Raw genomic sequence first — 16,347 nt, 5'->3', positions numbered from 1 at the left:
TTGAGCAAGGCCACTCAGAAGCTTCATGTTGGCTTGTCTCATCTGTTCAGGAAACCAAAACGGCCCAATCATTGTCCTGTTAGAACACCCATCCGTGTTGTTGTTTCAACTTTCTAGCTTGAGGTGAAGTTAAAGGTTTTGGAGGCCTCGTTTCATTGGGGCCCCGATTTTTGTCTCATCTGTGTTTGTAGTTGTCTGTAATGAAAAAGGGTTGCTGCAAAATTAAAATATGCAAAAACCGGCGCTTTAGTAGTTTCCTGTTCATGATGGGTTTGATTCTCGCTGGTAGAGTTCATGTGGGAAAGTTTATTTAAGTAGGTAGATTTCCCCACACAGGCACGGCTCTGAAGCGTCTTCCACGATTTTTTAATAGGGTCAAAAGGCTGTCCCAAAAGCTTGATGTTGATCCTGCTTTATTTTCAAATTTTGTTTGGGATCATTATTCTGTTGCAAACCCTCGACTCAAGATGCAAACCGTCTAGCCCTAGATTTGAGATAAAATTTGAAGAATCTAGATGTAGTCCTGCATTTCTAGGGTTTTGCCCAATTTGTGTAATGCAGTAATAACACTGGCAGAGAAACAGCCCCTCAGCGTAATGCTTCCCCACTGAGCTTGACAGTTGGGTTGGTGTGGTTGAGATTGAAACTTTCCTCCTGAAGGCCTTGGGCTTGTCCATGTGGACAGCTTCAGCTATCAGACAAACCTGTCTAAATGTGTTCCTTTTGGACCTGTGTCTTATTTCTTCTATCTCAGTTCATGGCCATCTAAAAGCAGCCTTGCTGTTGGACATTTACACATGATCTTCAGTTATTTGTCATGTTTGGGATCCTCTTTCTTTGAAACTCCTACCTGGAGGGATACAAGTTTGAACCGTCTGACTGTGGATTTTAGATTAAAGGTACACATAGCCAAGCAATATGCTTTTAAAAAAAGACAAAAAACTGCTTGATCATGACAAATTAAGGTTATATACACCAAGCCTGCATCTTGATAGTGCTTTGATAGTTCTTTTTGAGCTGAAAGATAATTTTCTCTTAGGCAGGATTAACAAATATAAACAGATGTGGCGCCATCTAGTGGCAGTATCGCAGAAGTATAACATCGCAAGTTTGCTCAATTTATAAATCAATCGTAAATAATGCCGGACCGAGCCTGACCCCCTGCAATGCCTCGCAGTAAAGCGTCAGCTCAGAGTGATCCAAGATCAACCGTTATTAATTAAACTAATCTACAGCCTCATATCAATCAATTATACGGTCACATCTGCTTCAGTGAACACAACCCGTCATACTGTATTCCCAGGGTCAGGGTATTCCAGCGTTTTCCCTCATAGAATTTTTTTGTGTTTTTTTTTTTTCTGCTGGATCTTGGACCTTTCTTAGTTTCACTGGGAGATGCTAACAGCCGTTAGCCGCTTCATTTTTTTCCCCCTACATGCGCAGTACGTACTTCCATTAAATAAACTAACAAACTGAGCGAAAACAAAGCATAAAACACCAAAAAAAAAAAAAAACACCGGTATGACATTATAATCTTTCATAAAAACTTTGTATGCAACCAGGGTGAGCTACTGACAAATAAATTAAAAAAAGTCAAATAACATAGCTATGCACCTTTTTAAATTCAAGAATTTGATAGCAATTCACTTTCAATCATCCACCTGTGTGGTGCTTTCTATTATCCCCACTAGCAGCAGAACTACCACTACCATGATAACAGCTGGGACAGTGTTCTCAGGTACTAAGGTTGTATTCTCCACTGATTGAATGTAATCACATTAAAGGTTGAATGCTTTTTTTTCAGTGTTCAATGTCAGATTATGCTACTGGGATGTAAGAAGCTGCAATAAAAGTTATTTTAGGGCTTTTTATACATCTTTAATGACTTTAATGACAACTTAATGTCTGAGTCAACATGAAGACAAACAAAAAAAAATTCCTTTAAAAAGAATCGGCCTGAATCAGCAAAACTCGCATCGATCAAACAGCCAAACCAGTGTCCTTTCACAGGCGCGCCAGGCCGATGACAGAAACCTCTGCGCACACTCATTAATAAATCTCTGACAGCTGTCAGATTAGGTGATGATTCACTCTGCGAAGGACAGCAAGCTCGCGCTAATGAAAGCCACGAGGCAGAGCTGTTTGTGACTCAGACCCGCAAACCTTGCTCCCCACATCTGCGTGCAGTCCCAGCCGCCCTGAGCCGCGCTCTCACATCCACACGTCTGGTGGAAACCTGTTGTTGGGACCTTTTGAGTTTGGCGTATGCGCTGCGTGCTTAAAGCGGGCGATCAGAGAGACTCGTAGCGGCCGCGCTGCAGGGCAGCGGTGGTGGTGAGCCGACCTTTAGCCGGGCGGCTGTGTGCAGGAGCTGCCCTTTGGCTGCAGCCAGCTGGCCGTCGTAATGAGATGGCGTGCCTTGATAGAGCTTCCCGCTAAGAGCAGCGTTTTAATTGGTAGGCATGTGGAGCAGGAGGGGTTGCAGGTGCTGACAGGGAGGCGTTCCTGCTAAAAGTCTGAAAGTTTCACCTTGTCTCCCCTTTGCTCCCAGAGTGGCGAGACAGACGGACAGAAACTTCAGAGCTTTGTCTCCGTACCCACCAAAAAACAAGCACATCGCTTTTTTCCCCCGCTGCGCTGTGGCCCCGTCAGCACAGACCCACCTGTCAGCCTGGCTGCTTCTCCCTCAGCACGCCCAAATGGCATCTCAGATGGTTATCTGGGGCTGCTCAATTAGTCTGGGCTAAATGTCATTAGGCAGGTGCAAAAGGCCATGAAAAGATCCAGACTTTAAGCAAGGTCCAGCGGAGAGTTCGGCGCATCCAGACACACTTGAACTTTAGAGGGGGAATAAAAACGCAACATTAATGACTAAAACAAGGTAAAATGTGTTATTTGATCAGAAGTCTGTGCTGCTGTGCCGTAGAGCGGAGCTAAAGTAAACACAACAGGCTTCTGGTAGCGTCTCCTAGCACCCTAGAAGAAATCCTCAGGACCTACAACCTGGCATATTTTGCTTTCTTTAACTTCTTGAATAAAACTTCAGTTTGTTAATATTTCTTTGGGAAGATAAAGGGAAAAGCTGAAAATCAAGAAAATGGCTTTCTTTCCCATGCTGCTCTTAAATAGGAGACAGATTTATAGAGTTTTAGAAGAGCATGATGCTGCCACTACTTTGGTTTCACCGTGGGGCAAAGGATGATGGGAGGACTCAGTGACACGTTCATGTTTTTTTTTTGTTTTTTTTTTATAACCTAACCCTACTTTAAACTTCTCCACAACCTACTGTTTGTTTATGTGAATGCTTATGACTTTCACAGAACAGCATTAATTACACCGAGTTAAAATTACATGGCAGTAGAGTCAGATTGTCCAAATAGGTGACTTGTGAAGACAATTGAAAATTAGAAATTCATGTCACATATGTCTGATTTTATTTCTAACATTTTTTGGAAATCATTCACTTCACCTTCAAGCACTACTTTGTGTTGGTCTGTCACATGAACAAAATGACAGTTACTTTTCTGTGTATTTTCTTTCTTTAACTCTACCTGTTGTCCCTTTTTAAACCTTATTTTTTTTAAATGTGTAAGCTCATTCGCTGTTAAAGTCTTCTGTGTTGAATGTAACACTTCTTTGCTCCCTGGACTTGCTTCTGTCTCCAGGCTGCAAACACGTGAAGGGAATCCTGCTGTACGGACCCCCCGGCTGCGGTAAAACCCTCATGGCTCGGCAGATTGGCAAGATGCTGAATGCCCGGGAGCCAAAGATCGTCAACGGCCCCGAGATTCTCAACAAGTACGTCGGAGAGTCCGAGGCTAACATCAGGAAGCTGTTCGCGGACGCCGAAGACGAGCAGAAGAGGGTATGATGAGAAAACGTTGTACTCTTTCATTAAAGAAAATCCCTTTTATGGAGGCTGTTTTCTAAAGATGAAAATCTACCCGGTGTTGCTGAAGGAACTTGCCTTATTCTATTATCATTAATGTCAAAACTTTCCCGAACCAGTCACGGAGACATCAGAAGTAACAAAGCTTTACTCAGAGTATTTCAGCTCTCTAAAATGAAAAAAACCAAAACAAACAAAAAAACTACAATATGTTCAGGAGTGGAGAGATCTGCCCTTTTGCCAGATGTAGATGTAACAGCTTTTACAGTTCAACAATTAATTTTTTTTTTTTTGTAAAAGGGGAGGAAAGGTTTGCTGAAGGCAGCGATGGCTGCCCTGATCAGAGTGACACGGGCGTCACTCTGCACCACTTAATGATAGGGCTGGGTTCTCCTTGACCCCTTTATAGGCCTACACAGACACACACACACACACACACACACACACACACACACACACACACAGCCCCACACCTGCCTTAAATGCTACGTCAGAGTTGACAGGTCTGTAGATGGAGGGATAAGCCCCCCAACCTGCGGCCCCCTTTATTCCATCTGTGTCTCTGGACAGCACTGATTCTTCCCAATAAGATAAATCTACAAAAAAACTTTATAAGTCCACTTTTTGTACTTTTTATACAAATCTAAAATACTACATTTGTAATTCCTCACTTCTCTGTGATTTTATTCTTTTAAAACTTAAGATCAGCTTTAAACAGAGATGAACATGAGCTTCTTGAGCAGCGACGGGCGCGCTGGTGGGATTTGATGGGAAGTGTGAAGGGAGCTAAATAAAGGGAAGAAACCTTCCATCACAGAGCTTTAAAATGATACACCGCCTAAAACTTTTCACATTATGTCATATTACAAACAAAAATTTTATATTATAAACCAGCACAAAATAGTGCTTAATTGTTAAAAGGAAGGAAAACCTTTCATTTTGTTCAAAACCTTTTTACAGTTAAAACTCTGAAATGTAAGACCTGCATTTGTATTCAGCTCTGCTTCTGTCTAAGATGCATTTAACTCGAGTCTGTTTAAACATTGGTATTCACAGATGCTCTCAATCCAAAGTCCTGTTAAAAATTCTGTGTGTTAATATAGGTCTGGACCTGGAATAAGCCTTTCTAAAACAAGGACATGCTCTGAAATCAACTATCCCATTGTAGCTCTTAGCGTATGTTCAGGGTCATAACTGTGGTGGAAAAAAGGAACCTACACACCAGCCTCAAGTCTGTTTCCTGGCGCTGACAGGGGTTTTTTTTCAGGATAGTTCATTATTTCGGTCTATCCATCTTCCCATGAACTCTGAGGAGCTTTCCTTCCTCTAGTTAAGAAAAGCATCCCCACAGCATGATGCTGCCACCACCTGATGGCGTGTTCAGGGTGATGAGTAGTGCTAGTCTTCACGATCCTTTCTGATCACTAATTTCCTCCTATGAGGCCTTTCCACAACAGCTGGATTTATACTGAGGTTAAATTAGACAAAGGCGGACTCATTAGGAGACTTCTGAATGCTATTGCCAGGGTAAGGGGGTTCAATTCATATGCACCACACACTTATCAGATTTCTATAAAAAAAAGGTAAACTATCTATTATTTTCCCTCCATTTCACAATTATGTGCAAGCTTTTCTCACATTTAATCCTATTCAGATACATTGACGTTTTTTGGTTGTGATGGGACTAAACATGAAACAGCTTAAGCTGTATTAGCACTTTAGTGTGTCTCTGTATCTCGATTCTAAAAAATAAAATGCAGTCAAGCACATCTAGGGAACCAGACTGTAACTTTTTAAGCTCCATCTTTCTGACAAACTGCGTTTTGGTGTCAAGAGGTGAAGAGGACCTCCCTGCTTGCAGGTGCAGATGTTTTTAAGATAACGGCGGACAGCCGATGCGACCTTCTCACGTTAATCTTCCTCCTCTCCCGCCTCGGTTCGCAGCTCGGGGCCAACAGCGGGCTGCACATCATCATATTCGATGAGATCGACGCCATCTGCAAGCAGCGCGGCAGCATGGCGGGCAGCACGGGGGTCCACGACACCGTGGTCAACCAGCTGCTGTCCAAGATCGATGGAGTGGAGCAGCTCAACAACATCTTGGTGATAGGTGAAAAAAAAAAAAACACCAACGTTGTCGCTTTCTCTCTCTGCCACCGAACATACGCTTTCACACTCAACAGGGCTGTGCGGTGTTCTGCCCGAACACCTGCTCGCTATCTCATCTGTCACTCATCCTCTTCCTGCGCTTCCCCTCCCTTCCTGCTATCGCCCCCATCTCTGTCTCCCTCAGGTATGACCAACAGGCCCGACCTGATAGATGAGGCCCTGCTGAGGCCCGGAAGATTGGAGGTGAAGATGGAGATTGGTAAGAAGCGCAGAAAACACGGATGAGGGGTTTCACACCACTGTGGATTTCAAGTAGTGTGAGGATTTATATTTTATACATGATAACATAAAAAAGACTATTGATTGGTCTAAAATATTCATCTAAGGTAAAGTAAAGCAGAAAGTCAGGTGGACATTTGAATGCTTTGTTAAATTTAGCCTTAAAAAAATATTTTCCCACCTGTAATTGTAACAGACGTGATCTCTAAATTATTTATTAAATCCAGAGTCAAACAAATGAAGGCCAAACTAAAACAAGGCTGTGAAATTCCTCAGCTGCTGGTTCCCCAGAGAATAAAAAGAAATGCACTCTTGCTTTTATTAAATATAAACATTTTCTTCACGGATCACCAGCACTCCCAAGGGAGAAATGATCTCTACAGCCCTTAATTATGATGAGTAATAGTATGCTGTCTTTAACGGGGAAAGAAAATAGCCAGAATGCAGTTAATTCTGCTCATAGTAATGCCATAGTGAAATACTAATTGTTAAATATATTTTAAAACAATGGGTGAATCTATGTAATGCTTGAATATATTTTCTTGTGAAGTAAAAAAAAAAAAAAAAAAAAACTTGATATATGGTTTGGAAATAAAAATCTTAAAAGTGTGGCGTGTTTGTTGTCAGTCTCCCTGAGTCAGTACTTCGTGTTGTCTTTAGGGTATTTACCAGCATGTCTGTCCATTCTCGTTTATGTTTATAACATAAAGATTTTTGCCACATAATTTCATAGTTATCTGGCTTGGACCAGCTTGACATGGTGTAATAAATCTTAAACAAACTCAAATAAACCCTTGGTAACTCCTGATCAGGTGAACTTTTTTTAAAAATGTCTGAAAATGTTTAGATTTTGGTGTGTTTATCATAGTCTTATTTAGTTTCTTTCTTTTTCTGGTGAACTTCAGTGTAGCAATATGTTAAATGTAAAAACTGTCTGGCAACTTACACCGTTTCCCACCGTTCTCTCTCCAGGGTTACCGGATGAAAAGGGCCGCATTCAGATCCTTAACATCCACACGGCCAAGATGCGCCAATACAACCTGCTGGCCAGCGACGTGGACACCAAAGAGCTCGCTGCTGAAACTAAAAACTTCAGCGGCGCTGAGCTGGAGGGACTGGTCAGGGCCGCGCAGTCCACCGCCATGAATCGGCACATCAAGGTCAGAGTTGTTTTGTGATGGCAAATGGAAGCTAAAGCGCTTTTCTAGTCCTACTGACCACTCTAAGCGCTTTAGACTAGAGCCCCCATTAACCAAATGGCACTCTCAAATGCACACAGTCATGAACTGATATGCAGAACGGTAGGCAATGGTTTTATTGGTCTTCAGTGGGCTTATTGGGGCTTATTTAGTAGAAGCTGCACATCTGACAAGAGATGAAAACACATAGGAATCCAGGTGAGATGGACCATGTATTACGTTCATGTCCCTGTGGCTTAAACGTTTTATTGGGTTCACTGGCTCAAATCTACAAGGCTCACTGTTGCACACAGACAGCAGTTCTCATCTGTTAAGTGTTCTGCCCCACAGACTCACACACACACACACTCACACTCACTCACAGAGCAGCAGATATTAGAGGGTGATGATAAGCGATGGACAAGGGCTGTACACATCTCTGATGGCTGTGACGCTTTTCTTCACTCCTCTAAGCAATTATTCTTCCCTCCCTCCACCTATCTGACCTTTTAGCTTAGGGGGGGGAGCATTATTGTATGACTCATTGAGCGTCATTACTCATTGGTAAACCTGGATTTACCAGGGGCACATTGAATTGCATCAGTTAGAAAAAGTGCTTGATATTGATTCTGCTTATCTTTTTGTTGGACTGTTGCAGGCCAGCAACACAGTGGAGGTTGACATGCAAACAGCCGAGAAGCTGCAGGTCAGCAGGCTCGATTTCATGGCCTCGCTAAATAACGACATCAAACCGGTAAGTTGGTGTTTCTCTCTTTGTTTCTGTCCCGATTGAGTCAATTAGGGACAGGAAGTCACCAAGCAAACTGATTTTGATCATGCAAAACCTATCCCATTACCTTCTTTCCAGCATTATTGGCCATATTATGGTAAAATGATTGATATAAACATTTAGACTACCATATTTTTTTTAACTACAAAGTGCTCTGGATTATAATTCGCACTATGAATTAACGTGTCTGTGTTCACACATAAGGCACACTGGATTCTAAGGTTCATTAAATATGTGTAATATCACTGTTATTACTCCGCCCCTGCGCATACACACATACCTGAGAGGGAGAGAGAGACCAACAAACTATCCGTCTCTGCCAGGAGGACAGAGTAGTTGGGCTACACCGCCCTGTTTCTAACATAAGGCCAAAATAAACTTCACTGGTATATTGAATTAACTTACTTGGACTGTTGAACTGCTGAAGTATAAAATGGACTGTGTACCACACTCGCTAATTTGCACATTTGTAATTGTATCCTTATCCAGTATTATAAATGCTGCCCAACTCTTAGTCTCCAATATCACTGCTGCACTTTATCCGGAAACTTACTGCATATTTGTTTACATTGCAACTGTCTACTGTTAAATCACTGCTGCACTTTATCCGGAAATAAATTGGAATTTATCCTGTAAATTACTGCAATTTATTACTGCATTTTAATCCTGTACTGTAAATTCACAGCAACGTATCCTGTAGAGTTACTGCAATTTTTCTGAGCTGTATGAAAACGAAATTTCGTTCCGTATGCACTCTGTGCATACAAAATGACAATAAAGAAAGTCTAAGTCTCTAAGTTTATTGTTGCTAGCGTGTACTCCGTGCGCAGGCTCCTTACATAAATGCACTTCTAGTTTAGACATTACAGTCAGGCAGTCTTGTAGACTGCTCAGGGGACCTTTTATGGTGTGAATCAGGTAGGGACCAGCGCCATATAGAGAGTTATCTCAGATTATCTTAGAGTCTCTCAGTTATATCACTCAGGTAGTGACACAGTGTACCGTGATGCTCCGTATATCCATTAAGTGGAGCCGCTTGGTTGCTAACCAGAGTCGTACTTACACATTTTGATAGATTTGTGAGCGCATTGTACCACATAAAATCGGTCAGTAAGCACAGGAAGTACGGTAATCATACATAAGGCTCCGTCAATTTTTGAGAAAATGTAAAGATTTTAAACTCTGTGGTTAGCAATCTGTCTATTCAGCTGTTTCTCTAACTGCCTGCCAAAGTAGATGGCTAGTTCGACATCTCTCAACATAACTATAGAGCTATCTATTCAGGTAGCTAAAACTTTTGTTGTTCAGAATGTTTTTCAACAATACACAAACCCTAACCCCACCCCAAAGGTAAGAAACAACTATATCTAAAAAGATTTTTAACAAACTTGTGCACGTATGTACCGAGCAGGATCTTTCCCCATGACTCGTTGCTGAAGGAAAAGCTGATAGCTAAACACATGCAAAGCAGATCAAATCCAAGATTTGAATAGTATGCCAGAAAAAAAGACCAAAGATCTAATCAACATTGTCATTCTTATTCCAAGTAGACCACTGCATCATTTCAAGGCTTTCAAAAGACATGATGTCTAAAAGTCCCTGTACATGAGTAGATGACTCAGCAGTTTTCCACCTCAGTAGTGTGGCTCGCCCTATTAGGAGCTTCTTACACTCTTCTAGGATTATTCCATGACGCACTCTGCGAGGTGAGTTTAATAATCTCGGTTACAACGTTAAGTTTGTGTGCGCGTTGTACAACAATAAGCCACTTCATCAGTGTCTCGCTATCCATCTACAGCACCGGCTGGATTTACTATTTAAAAAAATAAATCAGCTGTTTTGGCCCCATGCTCTGCTCTTCAGTCCCAAAACCATCCGAAACAAAAACCACAATCAAACAAGTTTGATATAAAAAAAGAGTCTAGTAATAAGATACATCTGGTTGATGCTCTGTGCGGCGATTTGTTTGCTTCGCTTAAACTCCGCTTAAACTTCTCTGATCAAGTTATCCCTCACAGGAATTGATTTGCAAATCCAAAACTTATTCCGTTTTTAAATGTATTTATTTTTTGCCCTGCAGCCCATTACCTGCGCAGCTTAACATATATCGTGTTACTATGTACCAAAGACATTTAACAGACTTTTATCTACGCATACTATGTTTCAGGCGTATGGAACCAACCAGGAGGACTATGCCAGTTACGTCATGAACGGTATAATCCGGTGGGGCGACCCGGTTTCAGCCGCCCTGGAGGATGGAGAGCTGCTGGTCCAGCAGACGAAGAACAGTGATCGTACGCCGCTGGTCTCTGTGCTCCTGGAAGGTAGAACAAGACGAGCCTGATACAGTTCAACCACTCTTGAGATACATTGTGTTTCTGTCTAAATTTAACTGAGGATTACGGCTCATCTGTTCCCCCTCAGGCCCGCCTAACAGCGGGAAAACAGCGCTGGCAGCTAAGATCGCCGAAGATTCCCAGTTCCCCTTTATCAAGATCTGCTCACCCGACAAGATGATCGGACACTCTGAGATAGCTAAGTGTCAAGCAATAAAAAAGGTATGTTTTCATTTTGGAAAATAGGATTTCAAGATGGCCGCTTTTTTTGTTTGGGATGTGGCTAATTTTGAAAAAGCCCGCAAGGACATTTTAAAGGGAGTTGGTGAAACGTGGTTCCTGTGGGTGAAAGGGTTTAGATCATTGTTCTGTTCACCACAAATCTAATATGGAGGTATTCAGCCTTAATCTTTGTTTAGGTGAAATACGCCCTTTGATGAAAACAATTAATTATTTTTAACTCTAAAGCTGGTTGTGCGTTTCTGTTTCTTTAATAGATATTTGAAGATGCTTATAAATCCCAGCTAAGCTGTGTGTTAGTGGATGACATCGAACGCTTGCTGGGTAAGAGCTTTGTTTCACAGAGACCTGTAAAGACATGTGTTACTCTGTTAATGAAGCTTATGCCCTACAACATTTGTTTTTTTCTTCAGATTATGTTCCAATTGGTCCTCGTTTCTCCAACTTGGTGCTACAGGCTCTGCTGGTTCTCCTGAAGAAACCGCCTCCAAAGGTGCTAACAATTTAGTTGTGTTGTCTATCTCGTCCTCGTCGCGGTGCTGTTGGTCCTTAGGTGGCAGAAAGAGGGCAGCAGATCTTATCGCTGCCAGCACGGGGTCTCAGGAGGAGTCGATGGAGGTCCTTGGCAGCGACTGGCATGCGGGGAGCCACTGTGTGGGGTTATTAGCAAATGTTTTGCTCCTGGTCTGTTGTGCTTAGAGTGAATGGTGGCAATACAGACCAATTTCTCATAGCTTCTTTGGTTGTAGTTTCTTGTTGTGTTTGTAAATGAGGGTATAACCCACTATAAGGCTGCTTGAGAAGTAGCGCGGGGCCGGGCGTTGAATGCTTGGGTGCAGAGCTCCTCCGGGGTTGTAAAGCGCTGAGCCCAGCGGGGCGCCTGGGGCCGGGGGAGGCCAGGGGGACACGGAGGAGAATGGGCTCTGTAAGAGAGCCAGGACCTGGCAGCGCTGCCGCCTGTGTGGCACCTCATCTGCATGCAGCATCACAACCCCCCACGCCATGGGGGGGAGCGGGCAGCCATAATCCCCCTGTCTGCTCACCACTCCTCTGCTTCTCCTTCCTTCGCTGTCTGCTCCTGGTTGTCCTCCAACTCGTCGGCTTAGCGGAGCTGCAGTTCTTCTCTTTTGTCTTTTCTGCTCATGTTTGTCCTCTGCGCTGTTGTTTTCTACGCTTATGTTCTATTCATTTGTCTCTCCTTTTCTGCCATTCGTTTCTGTTCCTTATGCGCTTGCTGTGACTGAGACCCTGTTAAATGGCATCCTTCTGCAGGGCCAACTGCAGCTCGCACAGTCATGAGAAAACATAAGCAGCAGTTTCAAGGAAGTTAACGTTTTGAAAGATCTACTATAAAATTTCAAGTCTGCAGAAACGTCAAAAACTTAAAGGGAAGTGAAGCACAACCCATATTGTAAGAATTTTTCTTGGCCTTGCGTATTATGTCTTTTCCCTTTGTGGGACAATAAAGAATACTTATCATATTAAAATAAAAGTCGAGAAATGGACCAAAATCGTGCCAAACACCTCTGATCTCAGTTCATTTTTACTCAAATCTACACACAGGCTTCCTCAGTAATAAAGGAAAAAGCACATTTGTTATTTGTTTTAATCCTGACGATATACAGTGTCAGGCACAAGTACTTTACAACCTCACACCTCACAGTATTTGTATTGGGTTTTTATGTGACAGTGAAGGTGTCCATAAGTGTAAACTGAAAGGAAAATGTTACTTGGTTTTCAAAATGTTGTTAAAAAAAGCCCAAGTAATAAGTATGTAAAAAGCAAAATTATCAATAATCATCAAAATACGGGGTAGTGGATGAAAGTCTTTTCAAATATACTGAAAAAAATCACAAATCTTGCATCCATCTCCTTTACATGTGGTATTCTACTTTCTCCTTCTTTCTTTGTATGTCTGAGCTTTCTGGCTTAAAATCACATTTGCAGCTCTAAAGAGGAAAATCGTGGCGTGAACGGGGGGGGGGGAACAGCAATTAACGAAGTGTGTGTGGCTTCCCCTGCAGGGACGCAAGCTACTGATCATCGGTACCACGAGTCGTAGAGACGTGCTCCAGGAAATGGAGATGTTGGACGCTTTCAGCACCACCATCCACATTCCCAACATATCAAGAGGAGAGCAGCTCGTACAGGCCCTGGAGGTAAAACATGCCCCGACCCAAAACCCAGGCCAATGCTTGGAGAAAAAGAAGGAAGCAGGATAATTAGTTAAATATTCCTGATATGCGTACTCCCTCTTTCTCGTTGCTCTTCAGTTGTGAACATGATTTGTTCTAAACCGGAGAGACAGAACGTCAATCAAAAATACATAAGAAACACAAAATTAAAAACAGATTTTCATGTCAATGAGCGAAACAAGTATTTGATTCCCAAACAAAGCGGGACATAGAACTCGATGCACCGATGAAGGCTTTTCCTCGCCAAGCCTCTTGCCCATTGTCTTGTAGCCGATCCATGCAGTGTGCAGATCCACGGTCTGATTCCTGGTTGGAGTGGCACACGCTGATTTTGGGAAAATAAATCATCTTGTACCGTTTTTTCTCTGGGTTATGGGTTATTTTTTTGTACCCCATTAAAATAACGCCAGCATAAAAAATTTGAAAGTTCACTTTTTTTGTAACTGACCAAACTTTTAAAATCAGGAGGGCATGAAATAGTTTTTTTTTCTTTCTGTTTTAATTTATATTTTCTACTTGCATATATTGAATTTCCACATAGTCCTATTCAGTAAAAAGGAATTTATATAGAAGTCAGTTTATGAATTTATCTTAGTTACTCAATTTGCTGAATTAAACACATTAAATAGATTAATTACAGAGAGATTGATGTTTTCAAGCCTTTATGATACAGACATTTTATAATTCCTGCATATTCTATTTTCTTGAATATGACTACATTTCCAGGTGCATCTAAATCAATTAGAATATCCCTGAAGGGTTAAATAAAATTTTTAATTTCAATAAAACATATAATCCTATCATATAAATGAATTACTTAGTGATATATGAGGGATAGCATTTATTTCTGTTAATTTGGAGGATTATGGCTTACAGCAAAAGGAAAACCCCATAGTTATAGTTCTCAGCAAAAAAAATTAACTGTATCAACAATCTTAAAAAGAGGATTTTTAATGCAGAAGGGCTAGCCTTCTAAAAATATGCCTACATACTTTATAGTACATGCACTTTGCATGAATAACTGCATTATTGTGGAGAGAACCAGCCCGTGGTTCTGTTGAGGTCTTCAGGATGCCCAGGATGCTCTTATAGCATCCTTCAGCTTCGGGCCGCTCATCTTCTTCTTGAAAAAGACTCCATATAATCTTTATGGGCTTCAGGTCAGGTAAGTTACTGGCCAGTCAAGCCCAGTGATACCATGGTTTATTAAACCACTTTCTGTCTCCAATCACTTCAGTGGGCATGACAGATGATCCCTGTTGCTTGTTGCTTTTTCTACTGTTCTGTTTCCATTCATAAGATTGGATTCAGCACCATGAGAACAGCCAGCTTCTTTAGCAAAGACCTTTTGTGACTGGCCCTCCTTGTGGTGGTCATCAGGACTATTGCAGTGGAAATGTACAATTTCCAATAAACTTAGAATTAAAGAAACGTGTTGATATTTTCTAGTGTGTATTTATAATAAAAAATCACACCAAAAACATATGCTATCTTTATTCAAAGAAGTGTGTAACTTGGGGGTTTGAGATGAATAGTTGTTTTTTGTTGGTAATAAATCATAATAAAAAAAAAAAAAAATCCCTCTGTGTGAGCAAATCTAAATCATTTATTAGTTTCGCTTCACCAAATTAAATTTTTTATGATTTTCTCATTTATTCAAATGGACCTGTATACATTTTACGTTATATAGATATTTTCTACCACATCTAAACTGTTTATATGTGTTGTGTTTTTATGTACATCTTACAGCTGTCCTCTCTGCCTCCCTTAGCTGTTAGGGTCTTTCCAGGAGAAGGAACGGCTCAGCATAGCTAAAGCAGTCAACGGCCAAAGCTTGTGGATCGGCGTAAAGAAGCTGCTCATGCTGATTGAAATGGCCGCACAGGTAGGGATCCTGATAATAGTTCTCCTTCAGCATAAGCACCCCATTGGCTGGTGAACTGGAAATACTGGAAGTCTCATAGAGATCTTCATAAACAACTTTCATAACTATCAGAGATTTTATTCATTATTGTTATGTCTCTATTGAATATTGTCTCAAATAAATCCTCAGTAATCCGTTGCTTAAAATATAATCAAGCAAACTCATAACATCCCTAAAAGGTTGCATCTCCAGCAGATAAACTCTGTTTAGGTATACTTATGTATATTGCAAAGTGTTTTTTTTTTCTTCTTTTGTTTTTAGTTCTACTGAAATTAAAGGTCAGACATATCCAGATTTTTTCCATGTGATGTTGTGCTGCTGCAAAACAGAATGAAAGGATTTTAAATGGCTTTCTGCACATCTGGACCAGGGATGCCACTCCGTGTGGAGAGTTCTGTGTGTTTTTATAGTTTAGACTTGGCTCCAAGAATGAGGCATCCTTCCTCATTTTGCTCTATAGCAAAGATTTAATCCACAACGTCTGTAAAACAGTTCCTTTTCGTGGAACCCCTCGGATTCAGAACACATGGATGGGAACTTGGAAGGTGACCCAGAACACAGTTTCGTAACGCTGAACAGAACTGGGTCCCAGCAGCTGGAGGAACTGCTGGTGAACTGAGGGACGTACTGGATCGCTCTGCTCGACAAATCATCAGCGAAGCTGCGCGTTTTTTCATTCCAGCTTGCCGATGACAGGTTTTTGTCCCCGACCGACAACATTCGGGCCTCCGAGAACTGAGAGAGTGTTGGCCAGATGTTGAGGAAGTGGGGGGACAGATTACTCCAGCTCAGACCACACTGACAGTTTGAAATTTGTGCTCTGAATATGAAATCCAACTTGATGAATAATTGGTTGGATAGGTCGTCCTACGTCTTCCAGTGCTTCAATTTCCCCCCTTACCTGTAACGGGCCCTGCCCCTAAAGTCCAAATATACCTGTAATAAAGTTGGACAAATGTTGATCCTTAGCTGAAACCTCTGACAGGGTGCCAGGACTTAATTTTTATGTATTTATTTTTACACTTTAGAATTAGCATTGATATCAGATGTATCTGAATTTAATTAGCAATTCTATAGTTTATTAATTTTCCTTAGATTAAATGTTTTATTTTATTTTTTTGCACAAAAACACTCCACATACAATCCATTGCAAAGACCCCTTAAACTTTTTCTTACATTTAGTCCCATAATAACCAAAGATGTACATTTATTTTGTTTGGATTTTATGTCATAATTGAACACAAAGTAGTGTTGTAAACGGTTGTGTTGGTGTGTAATTTAAATCCAGCTGTTTGTTAGAAAACATTAGTGAGCACTATAGCTGGGTATGAGCCGATTCGATACGATTCTCGACACATAGCTGACGATACAATACAATTCCGGATATAGCTCAGCTTGATTTGATTT

General features: G+C 41.4%; 1 protein-coding gene across 3 annotated transcripts in view; it reads left to right on the top strand.

Moving 5' to 3' along the window:
* LOC105936286 (vesicle-fusing ATPase) overlaps nt 1–16,347 on the top strand; it is a 30,150-nt gene that overhangs the window by 9,404 nt on the left and 4,399 nt on the right. For all 3 annotated transcript variants that reach the window (XM_012877029.3, XM_036142165.1, XM_036142164.1), the window contains 11 exons: nt 3,666–3,865; nt 5,834–5,999; nt 6,183–6,257; nt 7,250–7,437; nt 8,114–8,209; nt 10,413–10,569; nt 10,670–10,803; nt 11,079–11,145; nt 11,235–11,314; nt 12,846–12,980; nt 14,788–14,901. In XM_012877029.3, the coding sequence (XP_012732483.2) occupies nt 3,666–3,865; nt 5,834–5,999; nt 6,183–6,257; nt 7,250–7,437; nt 8,114–8,209; nt 10,413–10,569; nt 10,670–10,803; nt 11,079–11,145; nt 11,235–11,314; nt 12,846–12,980; nt 14,788–14,901 (1,412 nt within the window). The remainder of the gene's footprint in view (nt 1–3,665; nt 3,866–5,833; nt 6,000–6,182; nt 6,258–7,249; nt 7,438–8,113; nt 8,210–10,412; nt 10,570–10,669; nt 10,804–11,078; nt 11,146–11,234; nt 11,315–12,845; nt 12,981–14,787; nt 14,902–16,347) is intronic.

Source organism: Fundulus heteroclitus, chromosome 10, assembly GCF_011125445.2.
Source record: "Fundulus heteroclitus isolate FHET01 chromosome 10, MU-UCD_Fhet_4.1, whole genome shotgun sequence".
Taxonomy (NCBI): Eukaryota; Metazoa; Chordata; class Actinopteri; order Cyprinodontiformes; family Fundulidae; genus Fundulus; species Fundulus heteroclitus.
This window is presented reverse-complemented; position numbering and strand designations above follow the sequence as displayed.